Here is a 20,675-nt window from a genome sequence, read left to right on the forward strand (position 1 = left end):
ACTTGGGGGCCTTCCTTTGATGGTCTTTTGGGAATGTCCCAGTGGGAGGAGATCCCGAGGCAGAACCAGAACCTTCTGGCCTCGGAATGCCTTGAGATTCCCTTAAAGAAGCAAGAGGGATCTCTGTGTTTTCCCTTCTGGAATCTAAAGTACACATCTCAAAACTAGGCTTGATTTTATATAGCACAGCATCAACTCTCCAAAGTAAGAATACTTCTTCTGAAGAACAGTGTTCTTAGTCTGTTCATTATTGTACATCTAAAGAAGAAAATCTGAATTATAAAGTAATTTGTAAATGAATATGTGAAAGAAAAACCTTGGAAAAATAAATTGAGTTAAAGATTTTTTTAGCTGCTCCAGTCAGATCAAAAAATTAAAACATCCCTATGTTGATTAAAAAAAAAACTTGGTAAATAAACATTCCCTCTTGATCTTTTGCAAACATGAACTCCAACATAGTTCAGACATTTAGGCTAAAAATAAAACAAAATATGTTAAAATAAGTTTATTAAAGCCAACTTTCAATTTAGCCAATTTTGTTCAACGCATTGTTGAAATTCGTCCAAACCGCCAACCGCCCCAACCAGGAAAGAATCCAAGCTGTTCTCGACCTAATGATGTTCTCCAGCTGATTCTGGGGGATTGCAGAGCATTTTTGGGCCAAAGCGGGTTTATTGTTGTCTGGGATATCATTGAATTCAAAGGCTCATTCCAGCCAAAGTTTCTTTTTCTCTGTTGTAATCCATGAGCTACATCTCCTGTGTATTGTTCCTTTTTTGATAAATGAGGCTGAAGTCACATTATATCAGTCATCTGAATTGTTGTCTATAATCATCAACAATACTGTGTTTCTTGCAGCAGTGCAGTTTCCTCTGCAGATTAATCGTTAATCTGCTACTTCTATGATTGAAAAAAAGATTTGACATTTGAAGCAAATACCACCAAACATCCATTTAACTTGATGTCTTTCCTTGAAATTAAACCATTTTCTTCCAGAACTAAAACTAAATAATCTCAATATTAATAATAAAATATGGCAGCTGCTTGTTGGGATTCATGTGAGATACATTGGTAAATATTTGCTTGGATGGAAAAGCTGCTTATACTTGCATTTGTAGCTTTTGGGGGAAATTCTAGTTGGTGATTTTACAGAAGAGCTATGGATTTAATACATTCGAATGACACACAGCTTCTTATGAACTGTTCGATGCTGTGAGAACTCCGATGGATCCAGCAGCACATTGTCCAGAAAGCCAAAAACAAACCTTCTTCCTCCTACCACTTCCTGTTGTCTTCATCATTGTTTTCACCAGTAGTTTATCACTAGACTTTTGTGATGCGAAAACAGAATTTCCAATACCGTTTTGCAAAATAAATCTATTTCTATGTGGCTGAAAAACCATCTCATCCTACAGCTAAAACGTAATGTGAGTTTTTCGAGATTGCCATGTTTCCATTAAGCAAATTTATTTTTGGTATTTCAAATAGCGAAATTTTATGGTTAAGTCAAATATACACATAAACACACTCACGCACTTTCTCAAATTTTTCTGCCAACAGGCAAACAAAGACCCGCTGTTTTTGACGGGGGTGACCTTCCCTTCAGAGTGTCCTGACAGCCAAGACTCACTGGTCAAGCTAACTGTGTATGATGCAAAAAACAAGAGCCAAGAATCAGTAAGTAAACACTTGTTGTTGTTCTCTGCATGCATGCACACAATTAAACATCCAGACATTGATGCGATGATGAAATGCATTTAAGACGAGCTGTGAAGCTGTCTGTCACTTTAGGTTTGGGGATGCTTTAAACTTTAAAGGATATAAAGAAGCTGTAAGATGCAAGTGTCTGAGTGAAAGCTTTGAATGACTTTCAGGAAGCCTGAAGAAATATGGGAACACAGCAATTGAAAGGTTACAAGAAAAGTCTTGCTGCTTGCTACTAAAGAAATGAGGGCTGATTCAAGAGTTTTGCAGTCAACTAAACTTCAAAATCTCAGTATGTGTTAATCTATCCTGGAGATTCAAAAGGTTGGGTTCTGAACTGAGGTATGTCTTAGTGATCTTTCTTTTCTGACACTAACCTCTGCCTGTGGCTTTGATAGAGAAGGTTATTCAGCCTGCAGTGAGCATCAGAGCATTGCAGCCCCTCCCTTGGGAAAACCATCTGTCACCTACTTGGGAACTGAAAGGAGACCTAGACACAGAATCCAGAACAGGCCGGGCTCCGTGATTTAGACGTTTAAAACAGAATTTATAACAAGCTATTTAGTGTGGGCGTGGGTTTCGTCTTAAACAAGTAACAAGTTCAAGTCAAGATGCCAACATCTTAATTTGCTTGAACTTACCATAAAAAATTCATGAGCTTTTTTTGACAATTAAAAGAGTTTATTATGGCAGCGCTTTGTGTCTGAAAGACAAAATGGCGGCACAATGCCAGCGGCAGCACGCACGGCCACATTGTAATTCCTCTTTGTAATATTTAGTGTAAGTCAGTTGTCTTTGTACTTACAAGGTAGCTGGAAAACGTTGGATTACTTGTAGAAACTGTAATTTTCATGTGGAGAATTTTCTTTTCCAACAATCCTTCTGAACTACGACAAGGTTTTTTTTTCCTTCACTCATAAATTTTTATCCATGATCACATAGAGTCCACATGCAAATTTAATGGTGCAACAACAGAATTGTGCAATAAAGGAGGGGGGGACACTATGTGCCATAGTGCCACTTTAGAGCACTATAAAGTAAGAATGTTCAGTTCAGTTGTCATAAAAATGCTGTAAATATCAAATCTAACTTAAAATAATTTTGACTTTAATTTAACGCCTTGAAATTTACCTTAAAGAAAACTGCTATGTCTGAAATTCCTCCTTCAGGACAATTACATCATAGCTAATCTGTTAACCTTAAAACAAAGATTTTTTTTAACCAATGTTGCACTGAGAAGAAGCTTGCATAATGAGCTTAACAGTGTTTGCTAATTGCTGCTGGCTAGTCTGAAGGACCTGAGCGGAGGAGGGATGGTTCTACAGCTCCAAGGAGGAGCTGCGCCTCAAAGGCGGGGCTAAGTCCACCCTGGCATTTTGCACAGCTAAATGGCTGCCATAGAGATTAAAGGATTTTTCAAACGTGTGAAAGAGAAACCTCCACATATGTTTTTGATGCAGCCTTGAATGTATGAACCACAACAATAGGAAGAGCTGCTTGGGAAAAGAGAGATGATATCCATGTTCCACTCACACAATCACATGAAATTAAAATACATCCAGGTTTGTGGTTGTATGGTCACAAAAGTTTAACATTCATGAATGTTTTTTATATGATACTCTTGTCAATTTATGTGTATTTATGTAGAACCACAACCAACAGAATAATATCTAGTTTCTCTCCAGTTTTCCACCCTCAGAAGGAGACACTGCAGGCCTGTTTTGTTTATAAAATAGACATACTGTAACTGGGGGAATAAAAAGATAATACTGTATTCGTCCCATGAAGGAATTAATTGTTGTTATAAATCCTGGCAATCTCCTCCTTAACCTGTCTTGGGACTTGTTCTCCGCATAATTCAGGCTGCTGAAAGGTCAATCTGCTGCTTCTGCAGGAAACAACCGTCCAGTTGGCATGGTTACGCAACACATATTTAGAAATACAAGTAACACTGCAGTCTGTTCAGCATGGAGATATGTTCCAAAAGTTTCTGGTTTTGACATCTAAAATTTATGAGAAATGTAGGTTTACACATTGTATGTTGTGTTATCTGACAATTGATAAGGCAAGATAGTATATGATTTGATATGAATAAACTGCAGTAATATGAGGGGGCTGCTCACTCTGAAGACATTAAAACTGTGTTGTTTTTACATGTTTGACCAAGTTTGTGAAGCCTCTGGTATATTTAAGTGTGTGTTACCTGCGCACAGTTATCAAATAAGTTTGTAATTCAGTACATTTATGTCTGTTTTTTATGTTTTAAATCAATTCAGTGCTGTTTTTCTGTAAACCTCAGATATCGGTGCACTGCTAGATACAATATTACATAATGCTATTTGACATGAAATATAATTTAGAATATTATAGATGATAAAGGGTATGAAATATAGGATAAAAAGATATAGTGCAATAATCTGATATAAAACAGATGTCAATTAATGTATTATATTCACGGCATGATGTAACATGGTGAGTTTTTTGGGGTAGATTATTAAGTAAATTCTCCTCGGAGCTTGCCTCACCTTGAGTAAAAGTGATTACCAGTTATTGTTTAATCTTTTCTTTGTCCTTCACTCATTCTGTGAACTTAAAATTTCTGCTCAACTCTTTTCTGTCTATTCAGAGCAGCACTGACAGAAAATAAAACAAAAAACAGAACATTTCACTCCAGCTTTGTTCTCCAAATCAGGGCTCAAGGCTAAAGTAAAAGTCTTTTCAGACATGGTTCTGTTGAGCAGAGTTTCTCTCATTTCCCCATTCCCTGCTGCCTTCAAAAATAACTTTTGAATGATGGTCTGTTTCACGGCCTCCTGCAATCCTTAGACAGAAAACACAGCCTTTCATAGTAGTTTCAAAAAATTGCCCTGTGTGGTGCCGCTGCAACACTCGAAAATCTTCCTTCCCGCTTTCGTTTTCCTTTTTTTTTTCCTGCAACCGGTTCTTGTGTGGTGTGGTTAGCTTTTAGATTTTCAGCTCTGCTCCGCTGGGCACAGCGGGCTCGTCTGGGTCTCATTAGAGACTCTTATAGTGACACAGGCATGACCCTGAACATGAGCTGGTACCATGCATCAGCCCCCAGTGGCTTCAAGTGGAAAATCAGAAATCACCCAGGCAAAACCAAGTCATTTAATCTTTTGTTTTTTGCATTTTCCTTGCAAACCTCAGTCTGCAAACTATTTGTGTATGTACAAATCAGCTGTCAAAAACTTAGCATATTTCTTCCACATTTTTTGGCCGCTTGTTGCAGAAACGTTGTTCCTAGAAGTTACTCCGTGCAATGCAACTCAGACTGAAACAATCAGTAATGCCCTGACATGTCTAATAAACCAAGACACAACAACAATACACATTTCTTTCATGAAGGACATCTTTGAAAGAAGTCCAATTTCAAAGTGTCCACAAATCATCTAGACAGCAAACACTTTGAAGGAGATTTTCTGGTCAGATGAAACCAAATTTGGACTTTCAACTCTAAAATCCAAAATATATTGGGGTGGAAAACAGCCTGTGAACCTGGCAACAGATGGTGACAATGTCATGCTGCAGGGATAGTGATGCTGGAAATCCAAAACAGGGCTCTGAAAGCTAAGGTTCTGAAGCTAAAGGTGGCTTTTTGGACTGATTAACTGTCAGTTTGTCTGTGAAATAATGACAAATAATGGATTTGGCAGTTTTTCAGCATTGTCCTGAAATAATTTAATTGAAAATCAACAAAAAAATTACACTTTAGATGTTTTTTTTCCTCATTTGGTTGGAAACCATCTGCTTTATAAACAAATATTGACAACAAAAATCCATTCCCTTTTGGCAAAGGTTTTATTTTTTTCTGGGTTTTGCAACCTTAAAAGGAAAACAAAACTGTGTTTTTTCAAAATGTTGTGCAGCATTTAAATGAGTTTCATTTAGCAAGATGAAGGGAAAAAAAAGGCCCGTTGTAATGTAAAGTCTGCAGAACATTTTTCTATAATCTCCTGGAGGTTGGAGGATGGCAGCAAGGTTGGCTTAAAATCTGTGACAAGATTGACAATCAGAGATGATTTCCCTTCATTCTAGGTGAGCTTGAGCTATTTTACAAAGAAGCACGGGCAAAAATTGAGTTGTCTGACACTTTTCAGATCTTATTCTGCAAACCATTAAAAACCTTTAGAATTTATTGATATTTATCAAATTATTTCATTACTTTCTGTTACGTCACATGAAAATATTTTGTCATTGAATCATAACAATATGTGGAAATGAGGAGGTATGAATGTTTCAGTCAATTGAATCTATAATAGACCACTCAAAAGATTTTACTTGTGGATTACAAAGTAAAGGCCTCAAAGTTAAAACGACGAGAGAAGGACTCTGACATTTGCAGGGTTACAGATGATGGGCTCAACGTTTGCAGTGGACCGGAGCGTTTTATCGCCGGGTGGCTTCCCTCTGCCTCTGGCCTCCATTTAGATATTCTGAGATGACACCGCCTGCTCCATGCTCATGAATATTTAGGAGCACAGGCAGAGCTGAGGAACTGATAAGTTGGAGAGTGGAGGTGTGAGAAGGAGCAGGACCAGCTCAGATTTCTCTCAGGTGGAAGCGATCCCACCCTCCAGCCTATAGCTGTCAGAGGCTGACAGGCCTGCCTTAGTTTGTCACTGATGTCTTAACTGCGGCTCGTCTTTGAAGGGCTCCCTGGGGCGAAGAGTCCTTGTTTGACTCGCATTCTGATCTTATTCTGTGTGAATGCTTTAGCGAAAGCGACTTATGTAAAGCAATTGTATCATGCACTTACTCAGCTAAATATTTAAGCATGGTATGATTCAAGTGTGACTAATAAGCTGCATTTTGTCTCTGAAGAAAAAAAAAATTGCCATTTTAAGCCATTATGCACTTCATAAAATTCATTGAAGTAGGGCGTAATGTTATTTTATTAATAAGTTTATAATATCTAATAGCTTTTTCCTCTAAAGTAGGAATGAAGAGCTGGTTTCTCATATTGCATTAAAGTCCAGCCATTGTCTTTAAAATTTATGAAAACTCTGAACAAAGCTGTTCGGTTAGGAAAGGATGAAAAGTCCTTACAATAAAAGCTCATAAAGAGACAAATAAGATTATTTTTTGCATAACGTGAGTAACATTACATTGTTCCTCACTGGACCTCAGAGGACCCTCAGAGATGGACTGCTAATGATGAACATGAACCTTTTACTGTACGTTCTTGTTTAAAGAGATAAAACAGTCACCCGTGGGAGAGCTCTTGTCCCTAATGATGGCCTCATTTCCTGTCTTTTCTTGCTCCAGTTTGGGATAAATGCACAGTTCGGGTCCCGGTTTGCTTGATGAGAATTTTTGATTCATCTTTGTGTGCCGTATAGTCTGATAAGCATAAAGCCTAATCTGAGGTGAATGGGATAATGGTGCATGTCTGGTCATTTCCATAAAGAAGCATAAAAATATATTGAATGAAGTAAAAACAGCACTCTGCTGTAACGGTTTCCTCTTCCTCTGGCTGTACCAGCGCCTTGTGAGTTCACACACACACACACACGCACACACACACACCCACACACGCACATACACATCCATGTATACACTCAGAAAATTGGATGAAGATTGTGTTTGTAATATCCCCCAAAACCAAAAACTGATTGGATGTGGTATTGTCTGAGTTCTTACAATAGGACACCTGTTTATGGGTGAGATATTTTCCCCCCTGATTTAGTTGTGTGTACCACCTCTGCTTTGAAAATAATTTACGCTTTATTTGTTAGGTGTTTGGACTTTTAGCTTCTGTTATATTCTGTTTTGATCATTTCTTTGTTGGTGTTTTATGTCTTGCCATTTTAGTTTATTCCTTTTGTTCAGCTATTCTCATTGTTTTGTGGAACACAATTTAACATCAGAAAACCCCCCCGAAGTCCTTAAAACCTTCTTTTTGATCTAATATTTTGCTCTGATGTAGAACTGACTGAACAATCCTCATTATAAATATACACTTTTTTTACCCAACTTATGGGTTATAGTATATTGGAGATGTTTTATTAACATGGAGCCTCATAATTAAGTGATAATAAATTCAAAATATTGCTTGCACATTAGAATAACAGCTCGACTATTAATGAGTAGCAACAAAATAAAAAATAAATAAATAAAAATCTCACCAACTGAAAGATTAGCAGCAGATTAGACTTAGACTTAGACTTCCTTTATTGTCATTGTACAAAAAAAAAACACAAGGTGAATCTTGACAACGAAATGTCGTTACTTGGCTACCAGTGGAGCAGAGCTAAAACCTTATACTACCCAATAAGTAAATAAATAAATACAATACAAGTGCCATAGAATACACAGGTTTAGTGTTGTAAAAAAAACTAAACTAAAGTGCATGTATTGACCATGTCCATGGGGGGGTGATTTGGTTTGTGAGTGTGTGGAGGGGTGTTATGTGGCGTTAAGCAGTCTGATGGCCCGGGGGGATGATTAAATGCAGTTTTGATAAACAAAGATTACACAAGGTATGCTTTTTATAAACTTATCTCGTTACAACACAAGTAAAGATAATTTAATAAAATATTCAATCCTGACATTTGGTAAAATTACTGTTTTACAAAGTGACTAATGAAATTTTGTGCAACTTTAATTTTTTCACCTTCACCTCGTTATCTAATTAAATGTGATGAAGAGGCATACAATCCCAATTGATCAGGTAGACACTGATAATTTGCACTCATATACTCTACCTCACATTTACATTTTGTTACATCATTAACGCAACCGCTAATATGTTTTGTTGAGGTGTTATATGAAATAATGTAAAAAAAGGTGTTAACATTTTTGTGGATAAAAAAACTGAAAAGTGTGGTGAATATTGAATAAATAAAATGTTTGTTGTAATTACAGCTGCATGTTTTTTCTTGCTTATTTCTGCCTGATTCCTTCACATGCAGGCGAATATTTCAGTAAATCACAGACTATATATAATTATATAATTACACTGAGATTAAATCAGTCACAGGGGGAATTTATTACCCAATAATGTGGTGTCTGAAGGCAGCAGATGGCTTAGGTGTATAAATTTAGAGTTGCACGGCTCACTTTTTAAATTTCTAAAAATCTCAAAAGTGCGGCAAAAGTTCTCGTGGTTCACCTCCCACTTCAGATTCATCCTTCCTTTTTCATAGATTTATCACATAAAATCCAAATAAAACATTTGTGGTTGTAATGTGAATATGTAAAAACCTTAAGTATTAATCATTTTGCTAATGTTTTCATAGCTGCATTTAATTTTGGTTTTATTTTTCTTTTATTTCTTCTCAAATTTTACAAAATGTCTCTACTTCCTCACAGGTTGGGGAATCTAGAGTCGAGACCTGGAATGCTGAATGATGAATAAAAGTTTAGATCAAATAATGATGTGTATTTTTAAACATTATTATATAATTCTAGCTCATAAAGTTTTCTAAAATGACTTCCCACACTTCAGTGACTCCATACTGTGTTTCTGCAAAACCCTTTGCAAATGTTTTTATCTTTCCACCTGATTTGAGGACACGCTCTCTGGCGTATTTGCTCCGTCTCAGGAGGCGGTCTGAACAGCCACTGTTGCACGATGAATTGTCACTCCAATTATGAACTGCTGAAGTATGGAGAATCCCAGCCTCGGTTAATCCTGCCCTGTCAATAATCATGATGTGCAAAAGACGCCGAGGTGACATATTTATGGCATAGCCACTTGGTTTTTGCTGGATGGGTGTCAATGTGGTGGGAATTTTCTGTATGCGTAAGAGTTTACTGCAATAAAAGAAGAGCGAGAGGGGAATGGAAGCAGAAAGCGAAGCGAAGCACACACACACGGACACACACACACACTCACACGCAGTCATAGAAATGGTCTTTTTTATGAGAGGCAATCTCAGAGATACCCAAGAACAGTTTTGGTAGTGATTGGGTGGACAGCTCTGCAGTGATAACCTATGTGAGTAGCAGTCCCCAGATAAGGACCGTTTCTTGTCTGATGGCCACTTTGCTTCCTTCACCATCATTGTGGCAATGTCAGCCAAAGTCATAAGTGAGGCAAAGTACCACTGCTCAGGCCCTAAAAGGAAACACTTCCTGAAAATGCTTAAACACAGCAGGCAAGAGCTGCAAGATGTTCCACATAAATACAGGAAACGTTTAGAGGTTCTGGATACCAAAGTTACATTTATTAGTGGAAAAGAAGAATACAAAAAACATCCAGGTTGTGTTTTTATGTATTATATTGAACCCAAAGGGGTTTTGGGGAGATCTACATCAGAACTAATGATTAGAGTAATTCTCAGTTTTTAAATCCTGCATGCCTTTAACTCTAGGGTTTATACATTCTGTGCATTATTTTTAGTTTGAGGTAATTTTATTTTTTTCAAAAGCTTTTACGTTCATGTTTCATCTTCGCTTCATAACTAAACTACATTAAAGCATCTCTGCTTGAAAGAAGTGGAATGGTATTTTTCAAAATAAAATACTCCACAAACTGCTCAGGCCCAATTGTAAAAACAGTCCTTTTTGAAAAACACTAAACACACTTAAACTAAGTTAGTTGGTCACTTCAGAGTATTTGCAAGCTGAGAATGTCAAATGCTTCTTCTCTAGCATTGAAAGTGCTGAATATTCTTAGCACTTTCATCCTTACTGTAAGTAAGAAAAACTGTGGAAGTTCAATCAATCAATCAACCAATCAAATGATTAAAAAATTGATTAAGTTCGAGCTTATGATTGCAAGTTTAAAATGTAAAAAAAGCATATTTTCACTTTTATTTATTTTTTTATTATCTCAAATCAAACATCTTGGTTTTTTCAGGTTTTAATATTCATGGAAGTCTAAAGGAAGTAACTTTGTTTCAACGTAATTTAGAAACCTTAATTATACACTGGTTGTGTTTCAATGGAAGGATTTTAGTAAGTAGGCTACCTACTGCCTGGGTTTCATCCAAACAACCATTGCAGTATCTTTTAAAGCACAATTTTCTGCTGACCGCACAACTTTGACTCTCCTTGCTCATCTTTACTCTTGAGTTTGCCAGTTGGTATTGTTGACCACAGTAGACCATGTAACGAGCTGCTGTGAACTAACTAACCCTCTGCAGGAAAGAGGCTTTTTGGTCAAAATAGGTCATGCGATTAATCTGCATTATTAAACTTTTAAATTGAATTGCATGCATTTGCTTTGACAGCCCTAATTAAAACATACTTGTACTTAACGTCAGTTGACATGTGATTCAAACGATGAACGGAGTTATTCAGTTGAACCCAGCGTATTCCTCCACTGAAACACTTTCACATTCGGACTAAGTCTCTACACTCGTGTTGCATTTTGCCGTTATGGACAGGACACCTTTCAGTTGGGCTCTAATTCACCCACTCTGATGTTGATGAAAGCCTACAGTAACGTTCGTTTGGGTCGAACCGCCCGCCGTGTGATTAATGGATGCACTACTCTGCATCATCTGCCACATAAGATCACAACTGTCTGATAGTCTAAGTAACGCTTAGGAGCTCCACGGGCACAGCTGGGGTTAAGAGACTTTCCCAGCAGCACGGCAGTTTTGGAAATGGAGGAGATGAGCAGCGTTGGTATTTAAATGTGTGGGAGATTTATTCTGATGAGATCAGGGATCAAGACATTTACTCCCTTCATTCTAAAGGTGTGCCTGCATGGGAACTTTGAAAGAATCAACTTAAAGGTTAGGGAAAGAAATATAAAACAGTGATAGCAAGAAGTAATTTACTGGCATTTCAAACATGAAAAGTATGGTTTTAGTGAGTCCTCATGGTAGAAGAGCTTTCTGTAGGAAAATGCCTCTCTTTCTCTTCAAACTTAAATCTGTTTGGTGAAACAATGATGCACTAATTCTTATGGTGAACTAAGCATAAGTTAAAATTGATTGAGTCCAGATATGGGCATTCTTTGTCTAAGTTTGTAAGAATAGATACAAGTAATAATAAAGAGTCTCCGTCAAAATAAGATCTGCTTTGAGGAAGGGATAAGTTCAGAAGATTGTAAGTGCATATATCCGATAAATTGTGAACTAATTACAAAGACTTCATAGGCAGGCAAATTAAATGTAAAAAAAGACATATGTCCTCCTTGAGGTGATTTAACATCCAGTTAGCAACACCATCTGGATAACAACAGCAAGACAATAAAGCAATGACAACAAGCAGCTTTGCAACCACTAATTACACAACTCAGTGGGAGAAAAATGGCTTTGCCTTGTAGTAAAACCTGTCTGGTCCTTCTGGAAGGTGATGGTGGAAATTTGATGAGTCAAAGGAATTGATTAGTCAAAGAGTGGAGAGCAGTTAAAAAGGCAATGCTTCTTGGAGTCTTCTTGAAGAAGCTTTGGTTGATTTTTTAGTGATTCTGGTTGGTTGTTTTGCCCAAACATCAGTCTTTGCTTTATGCCCATTATTTATTTTCAATAATGCTCCTTAAAATCTCTTTTGAACAGACAATGGCGGCATTACAGACAGCTTGTACATTGATATGCCTTGCAATGTTCTTGTTCCTTAACTAACACTGTTTTGACTTGAAGTCTCTGTGTCAGACAGCAGGTCTTGTTCAACCCATTTAGCCTTGTACTAAATATGATATTTGGCCACACTTTGACTTTGGCACTAAAGTGGTAAAATCCATCTTTTCTACAGTCTACAACTTGACCTCATCATAAAATAAATCTTGGCAGCTTTTAACTTTCTGGACTCAGATAATATTTCTAATAGCGCCCCTCCAAAGTTTGGATGAGATTGGCCTTTCACAAAATGTATAACTTTGAAATAGCATTGACTAGAAGCTTTTCTCTGTCATGAAGTTAAGTACTGGTTGTGTGGCTTTGCATTTTACCATTTGTCATTAACAGTGAAACCCTGTTAGCTTTTCCACAACAGAGCCAAAGTAATAGACCCTGAAATATCCTGCACTGAGATCGGTTGACTTCCTGAAGAGGAGAGTCAGAAGGTTCTTAAAGAGACAGACGTCAAAATCAGATGCCTTTTTGGTTGTTTTTAATATATACAGCATTTTCATAACAATTGAAGGTAACATAATTATTTGACTGTCCAATAAAATGGCCTGCAAATTACATAGTACCTCCTTTTGAATTTAAAAGTCTCTCTTGTCCGTCCATCCTGTCCTGTTCTGTACAGGATGAGGTTTTTTCTACAGCGCAGCTTCAGTAGAAAAAAAATAGGTTAAGAGAAACTTAACACTTCCAGACTAATTCTTTCTGGTTAATATGCTGCAGCATGACCTTAAATAGGCTGTTTATGTCAAACTGCATCTAGTTTGGCTTAATTAAAACTATTTTCCACAGAAGATTGTGTGGATTTTCCTTCTCAGGGATCTAAACATTTTTATAGCTAGTTATTACAAATGTTTAATAGTGTTTGTTAGTACCAGTTTGCTAGAGGGTCCTGGCTTTGAATATCCTGAATTACATTATTCTACAAATGTCATTTTCAGAAAGTGAAGATTTTCAGGCTTATTTACCCAATTTAGAAATGTTCTTAATATATAATCCTTGTGATAAATTGAATCAATTTATTTTTTTCATAACAATGACAAATGCAAAGTTAGCTTAATAATAGTTCTGCTTTCCAACAAAGTGCTGAATAGCCAGAAGATACTTTTTTAAGAACAAATGAAACAAGATGGGTTCAAAACATATAAAAAGGAACACCAACAATCCTCAGCAACAACTATTAAAAAACATAAAAAACAAACAAAAAAAAGCTAAGAACCTGCTTCTGGTAGAAAATCAAGAATGGCGCTAGTTTTGAATCTTTGTTTCACTTCTGCTTCAAAATATGTATTGATGTGTACTAAACTCAAAACAAACAGGTAAATCAGAGGAGTTTGTTGCTGAATTTACAGACCAAAAGGCTGAATTTTTCAGCATATCAGTAGTCTGGACCATTCCTGGAAATTCTGATTGAATTTAATTACTGGCCAATTGATCGGTGCCTCAGCAATAATAAATAGGAGGTAAACTGCTTGTCCTTAGTTTATCTCAAGGTCTTCTGATGGAAAATAAAGTGAACTCTGCATGCAACTTACCATATCGTCATGCAGATCCCCTATAGATATCATCAAGTATTTGATGCTGGAGTAAAATGCCTCCAGGCTTTCCAGAAAATTCTGTCTTTGCAATAACCTCCAAAACCCTTCTCTTGTGTAATCCTACTTCAATATCCTCAAGGTGGGATTTGTGTGGATGATTTTATTGCGTGTTTTTCGTTTGAGAATTTAATCACATATCTTACAGGCCTAAACATGACCTATTGTAACCCCCCTCCCCCCCCATCGACTCTAATCATTTTATTGGTGGTTATTAGTGTCACCTGGAAAAGCAGATTATTAGCTAAATAAATTACTGGGTCACAAGTGAATTAGATGACAGGCTGACTAATCTTCCCTCTCTTGAAAAAAACCGTCTCACTCAAAGTTTTTCCTCTTTTCGAGAGAGAGAGAGACAGGGAGAGACAGAGAGAGAGGGAGAGAAGGGGAAACCACTTGAGAAAATCCCCTTCCTGCCTCCCTTCCTGTGCCTTTCTGCAGTGTAATGGTTTCCTTTAGGAGAGACACTGGTGGAAAGTGCTGATGCTTGTTGGCTAGATGTGTGTTTGTATAAGGGCAGCTATTTTCCATGGCTAACTGAGCTCCTGATGAAACTGAAGTCAAGTCAGAGTCTGACACGTTGTGTAAGTAAACCTCAAGAAGCATTTGCAACCCTGGGTGCTCTGTAAAGTCATGCGATGTGGAACTTTTAAAACCTGAGTTCTGTTGTGTAACTGCGGTATTGATAACTGTGACCAAAGTTAGAAACCAACCCAGTTTTAAAAGTTGTCTTCATCAAGACTCCTGCTGGGAAGGTCTTTCAAATATTTCTTTGAAGTCTGGATTTTTCCTTCATGTTCTGCGCAGTCTTTAAACAAAACAACATGTCAAGAAAAGCTACTGATCAACAGAAACCGTATTGAAACATGTATTTTGTCTTGTATGTTAATATTTCAGCCCCATACGTCTCCACTTGAAGCATCAAACTTTAGTCATAAACCATTTTCTTTTCCAGCTACGTGCAGATTGAAGTATATTAATAGATAAAATGACATGTTGTCTTTTTCCACCATCACCCAGAATACTGAGAGATCAGATCAGTTCAGAGAAGCAGGAAGTTTTTTTGTCTCTGCCTTGTTCTCTTCCAACTCAGATGGAGTTATGATAATCAAAAATCCACCTAAACTATTTCCTCTTTGCAGACCTAAAGAGGATTGAGAGATTATTTTTTTCTGTGCTTCCTCCACAGAAATACATATATATATTTGTTGTGATCTTATCGTTATTCACAAGAGTGCACAACAGCGACTACAATATGCTCTTTATGGATCTGTCATTGAGCTATCTTAAAGTCACCAAGGACAAGTTCTTTCGCATAAGCTGAATGTTTAGTACAAAAGTCTCTTTTGTTGCGTTTTCTATGTGAACCAGTAAATGTGCCATTTAGCCATGAAATTTGACTGTGGTGTGCTGTGAAACAAAAATATCTGGGGGCTGTTGCACCTCTCCCCCTCCTTCCTGCATCTCGTTGTTTACCTGGTAAAATGTGACGAGCGAGTCTCTGCATAGACTCAATTTGTTGTTCTCAGTAAAAATGTTTTTTGCATTAAAGGCCCACTTACAGTGCCCTTGAATCACAATCTTTGAATGAAACAGTCCACAAAACTAGAAACTTTGACATTTTAGAAAAAGCAATCAATACAAAAAATCATTTTCTGAAAATAAAATAGACAAGCAAGTTGAAAAAAAGACTAGGGAACATGACTAGAAAAATAAGAAAAATACAATATTTTATGAAAATATTTATATGCTTACTTGTTCTTACAATATGTCTGCCACACCATGCATAAAGTTGTTGCTGAACTGTAGAGCTCCATAGCTCTCCAGTTCTGCATCCTAGATACATAAAGGAGCTTTATCACAGATCACTGTTGTTATTATGTCAGTTTATCTTATTTCAAATAACATTCCTGCTGTAGTTTGCTGTTGTCTTTTTTAACTTCTCGTAAATAGTTTATTTGTGTTAAGAAATATACTGTACATAAACATTTTAATTTTTTTTAATCACCCTACTCAGTTGCTGTGTGTTTTTGGAATGGAGTACGCCATTTCAAAGTATTTTATTATGCTGGAAAATTTCCCTTAGAGCAGAGCATGTTATTCATATTTCTGTTTTTATATGTTTTTTTGTTTAACTCTTTATGCTCTGACTTGCTGTTCCCTCTGCTGCTGACACATGAATTTCCCATGAACTGTTATGCATAATTACATACCTAAAACTATCCACAGTCCTCTAACTTACATCTTGATAACTGAAAATGTGAAGCACTTTCTTTTGATAGAACAGTAAACATATCAAAAGGAAGGACAATTAGGTGTGTCTTTTGGCCATATTGAAATTGGTTTATTTCACAAAAATGTAACGGATAAAACCTTTTATGCATCACGTGAGACGCATGATCAACAACTGGCACAAACCACGAAGAAGAAGACAACAGGAAGTACCTGGAGGATGGTGGCATGGCTTTTTTTAATGAATTATTGCATAAACAAGGTTATTTCTGTGTGGTTTAAATTACGTTTCTTATTTAATGGAAACACAGCAACTGCAAAATACGTCTTTTTTTTTTTTACATTAGCAGAATACCAGCAAAGTTTTCCATTTATCATGGATATATCCATAATAAATGATAAAGGTAGGTTTGAGGGACTGAATTCATTTGCAAGTCTTTTGAGTCAAACTTCATCATTTTGTTTGATACCTGTGGACTGAGGGATAAATGCCTGAGTGTTTTCCTGCTGCCTGAAGTTACAACTCACCAGTTTCCAACATGTGTGTTCAATGAACGCTAAATTTAACCAAAGCCACTAAAGGGATCAGACTCTGTGGATCTACTGGGACATCAATCTCTGTCTTTCTGCCTGTCTTGGCTGTTAACCACCTCTGGGCTGCACCACTGATCTCTGTAATTGTCTCCCATTCTTCAAAGGGAGCTAAGAGTTGGTTTGATCCGAGCTGTTTGCTTTTACAGCCCCTATAGCTCTGCTCTCTAAAGAAGAGAGCTATCAACCTCTTCAGGCACGAGTTAGCATATTATAGAACCATTATTTGTGTGTCTGAGCTTGCGAGTGCTAAAGTGCAAGAGACCCAGCACACTTTTGCCTGTTTAGCCTCAGGGAGAGATAGGAGCTCCTCGATGTTGCAGAGAAATATTTTCTGCAGGTTTTGTTGGAGCATTAATACAAAACCCTCTGAGCCGTTTCTGCATTCTTAACATTAGAGGATTTCTGCTTATCTGATGGCATGCACCTAAAGCCTTAAATGAAGTTAAAGCAGCAGATACAAAGTTAAGTTTGGCATCTTGTTTTGTGGCTTCAAAAAGAATATCCTTTAGCCAACATTTGCACAACTTATTTCCTTCTCTGTCTTTGTGCACTTTGACTTAAAGTGCAGAGTCACAGAGAGGGAAGTTCCAAACCACAAGCTTCCATCAAACGAAGCAGATAGCAGTTTGCAAAAAGCTGCTCCAAATTAACACTTGCAAAGCGTATTATTTTAAAGGTCTTCTGTGGCAGAATCGGTGTCAAATGACCACAACGTTGCTATCCTATAATTTAAATCCCAGTCCTCGGGTTGCTAACGGGCTCTTGAGTATGGTGGTACAGTCTTTTGGAACTCCTAGCGAGTCGTGTTTACACACTGAGCGAAGGGAGCCTTGATTTTTATCACCTAGTCTGCAGTGGGGTAAGCTGTTAAGGTTTATAGACCAGAGAGCAGTGTGGGGGGAGTCATTGGTAGTTGCTCCAATGCATTAAGAGCAGACTGCAGCGTTTGCCTGCGAGACAAATATGCATGACTGTAGGAATCTGATATTCTATTTTAAAGGTACTTAAACAAATCCTTTGAGCCCTGTGTAGCACCTTCCTGAAAGCCTCTGCAGGAAAAAAAAATAAAACAGGGATTTTTCAGTGTTGGCAGGTCACCAAGGAGAACAGCCTGAACATGATGAAGAAAGCAGTAAAGGCAGGGAAATGTGGAAAACTAATAGAGTGGTAGGAAAAGATTCATGTTCAGGGACATGCATTGACAGGCTGAAGAATGCCTGAATGGAAGTCTGAATATTGGGGTTGTGTTGCTACTCCTTGGATCTTATTTGACATAATCACTGATCCTTTGGAGGCACATTGTTTTCTGAGGAAAGGTGAGATGTATGTATGAAATGCAGCACGGTGCCTGTTGTTTATGGCTCTGTAGATCCCATCCAATATCTGCAGAAGACAGAATGTGAAAGAGCATCTCTTGGAGGACTGCAGTCTTTCTGCAGCCAGTGGTCGTTGAGCATTTGCTTCTGTGGTTAAAAATGAGGCAGGTGTTAATGCTTTTTAAAAAAAGCATATAGTTTCGATCTGAAATAGCTTTCCTTTAAACATCAGTGTGGGGAAGGACATGATGTCTTATAAAACTTAATTTAGCATGGCAAAAAGTAAAAAAAAGCAATTTATCAGCTGAGAGTTTGGAGGAATTGGGTGTAGATACAGTCATGCTGATTTTGACATCATAGCTTAGTTGAAAAATGGTATTATGCCAGAAAATAATTTACTCGATTTTTGTGCATAATGAAATTTCTCAGTGACAACTGAGGGGGTTTTCTTTCTTTCTAAGATAAGAAGGAAGACCTAAAATAAAGTCTTAAAATAAATGCCAAACTATTAAACACAGAAATACGTTGCTAAGAAAATGTTTTGGTAGTGGGAGAGAAGTTGTGTTTTCGCAGACTGTTAATTATCTAAATGCATTTAAGACCTTTTAGGTGGTTCTGTTGGTAAAACATCAAATTTTTGTGTAAAATAAATATTTTCAGAGTCATTTGTTTCTGGACTAAGACAGGACTGATGATCTTAATGTCTGGAGTACATCACAGTTATGAGTTTTTCTTTTCTCCACCTGCTTTATGAGGATTAAAGGGCCAGCTTTATTGAGTGTTACATCATGTTACTATGTAATATCCTCATCAAAAACATACCTGGAGTGTTGCCTTGATTCTTTCACGCATGTTTGAGAAATCCTTTTGTCTGTATGGCAACCGTTCAGCTGTACAAAACGCCTGAGTGGACCAAGCCCCGCCTTCAAGATGCGGCTCCTCCTCAGAGCATAGTTTCAGGAAGAGTGTTTTAAAGAGACAGAGGCCCAATTTTAAGTTATATTTGATACAAATTCAGAACAAATTAAGTTAACATAGTAACTCAATTATGCTATATGGCTCTATGTGCCATATAGCATCACACTGCCCCTTTAAGACCTGCAGTCCAACATATCAGTAATCTAATTTTCTTCCTGTGAAGATCTAATCTAATGTGAAGAAAGTTTACCCCCCTTCCCGTCACTTTAAGCTGTGATATACCTCTAGAGGTTTATGAATTTGAGTTTGATTTAACCCAGAATCTTTTATTAGTTTTGTCATCCTTCATGTTGGTTTTTTTGTTTGTTTGTTATTTTTTACAGACGGTCTCACATTTTTTCTAAAGCTCTCTTTGACAAGCGGTGAAATTCTTGATAGGTTTTCTGATGATGAGCTCACCAAGTCTTGCTTCTCTGGAGAATAAAGTGTTTTTCTGTTTTGTTTCTCTTATCCCTGGAGTGTTGTATTTGGTTAGTTGCCAAATGTATTTTCTGTTCTGTTGTCCAAGTAATTCAAAGTTAGTCTCATTCATCCAAAGGACATTATTCCAGACATCCTGTACTTTGTCTACATTGTCTCTGCCAAACTTTAGTCGGGCCTTCATGTTTTCCTTTGAGAGCATTTTGTTCACTTCCCAGGAAAGTTAAGGTTGTGCTTTTTGGCTCTACAGCCGTACACTGTCATACCAACATCAGCAACATTTTAGGGTTTTATGGATACTTCACTTAGCATCTTGCGGCCTGCTTTCAGGGTGAACCTTCTTGAATAAGGAGATCTGAGCCTGCTGGCTGTGGATTTGAATAACCTCCACCTCTAGATCATTTTCCATACAGTGAATTTGTTCACTCCAGATTATTGTTGATATCTTTTTAAATGTAACCTTCAAAAAGCAGAGAAAAATGCTCCAAAAATAATCTCATGACGTACAAGACCATGTAATTTTAGAAATGAATAAATCTGAGGATGTAATAATTTTCTCCTTTCTTCACAGAAATGTTTCAACTACATTTACAAAATATCTACATATATATAAAATGTCTTTTGTTATGTGACAAAAATAGCACAGTAAATACATAGAAGTTGACAAAAGTTAATACAACACTGACGTAAATATCTACAGTGAAGGAAACCAGTGCAAAAGTTTTTTAAAAATTGGTTATTACTCTGATCAATTGTGTTTTAAAGACGGGGAAAATCTTCACCACATAGACTGAAGTTGTAGAGTTTTCTAAAACCAACTGGTGTTACAGCCAAAAACTTAAACTACACCTGAAGATTAAATAAATCATTCCCAGTCTAGCAGCTCCAAGCATATGAGGAACAAACTAGGGAGATATTAAAATCATCTCACCAACCATATGACACCAATATGTTGAAAAATGACTCAATTTATTAAGATGTCCTTATATTAGTCTATATTTTACAACATAGAGGAAAAAAGTGCATTTTAAGTCTTTATAATACCCTGAAATATAATTTTAATCTATTTACTTGCATATTGTCTTACTTCTTGCTTTCACAAGGTCTTTAATATCAAAGGTGTAATAATATAAATTAAGTTATTAATTGTAATTACATTTACTCTGTCCCTCATATTTCTTTCTTCCTTGACATTGTGGGTTATTAATTTAACAAGTACCTGCAATCCTCAATTACCTCTAACATTGTAGTTTTAATTTCAACATTTTAATGATCCATGCGGTATGAAGAGC

The 20,675-nt window shown here is 36.9% G+C and overlaps 1 protein-coding gene across 4 annotated transcripts in view; it reads left to right on the forward strand.

Annotated features, from left to right (window-relative positions):
- Nucleotides 1-20,675, forward strand: part of inpp4b (inositol polyphosphate-4-phosphatase type II B) — a 178,002-nt gene that overhangs the window by 35,459 nt on the left and 121,868 nt on the right. For all 4 annotated transcript variants that reach the window (XM_055019846.1, XM_055019847.1, XM_055019850.1 and 1 more), the window contains one exon: nucleotides 1,561-1,677. In XM_055019846.1, the coding sequence (XP_054875821.1) occupies nucleotides 1,561-1,677 (117 nt within the window). The remainder of the gene's footprint in view (nucleotides 1-1,560; nucleotides 1,678-20,675) is intronic.

Source organism: Poeciliopsis prolifica, unplaced genomic scaffold (assembly GCF_027474105.1).
Source record: "Poeciliopsis prolifica strain line A6 unplaced genomic scaffold, Auburn_PproV2 SCAFFOLD064, whole genome shotgun sequence".
In the NCBI taxonomy this organism is placed as follows: domain Eukaryota; kingdom Metazoa; phylum Chordata; class Actinopteri; order Cyprinodontiformes; family Poeciliidae; genus Poeciliopsis; species Poeciliopsis prolifica.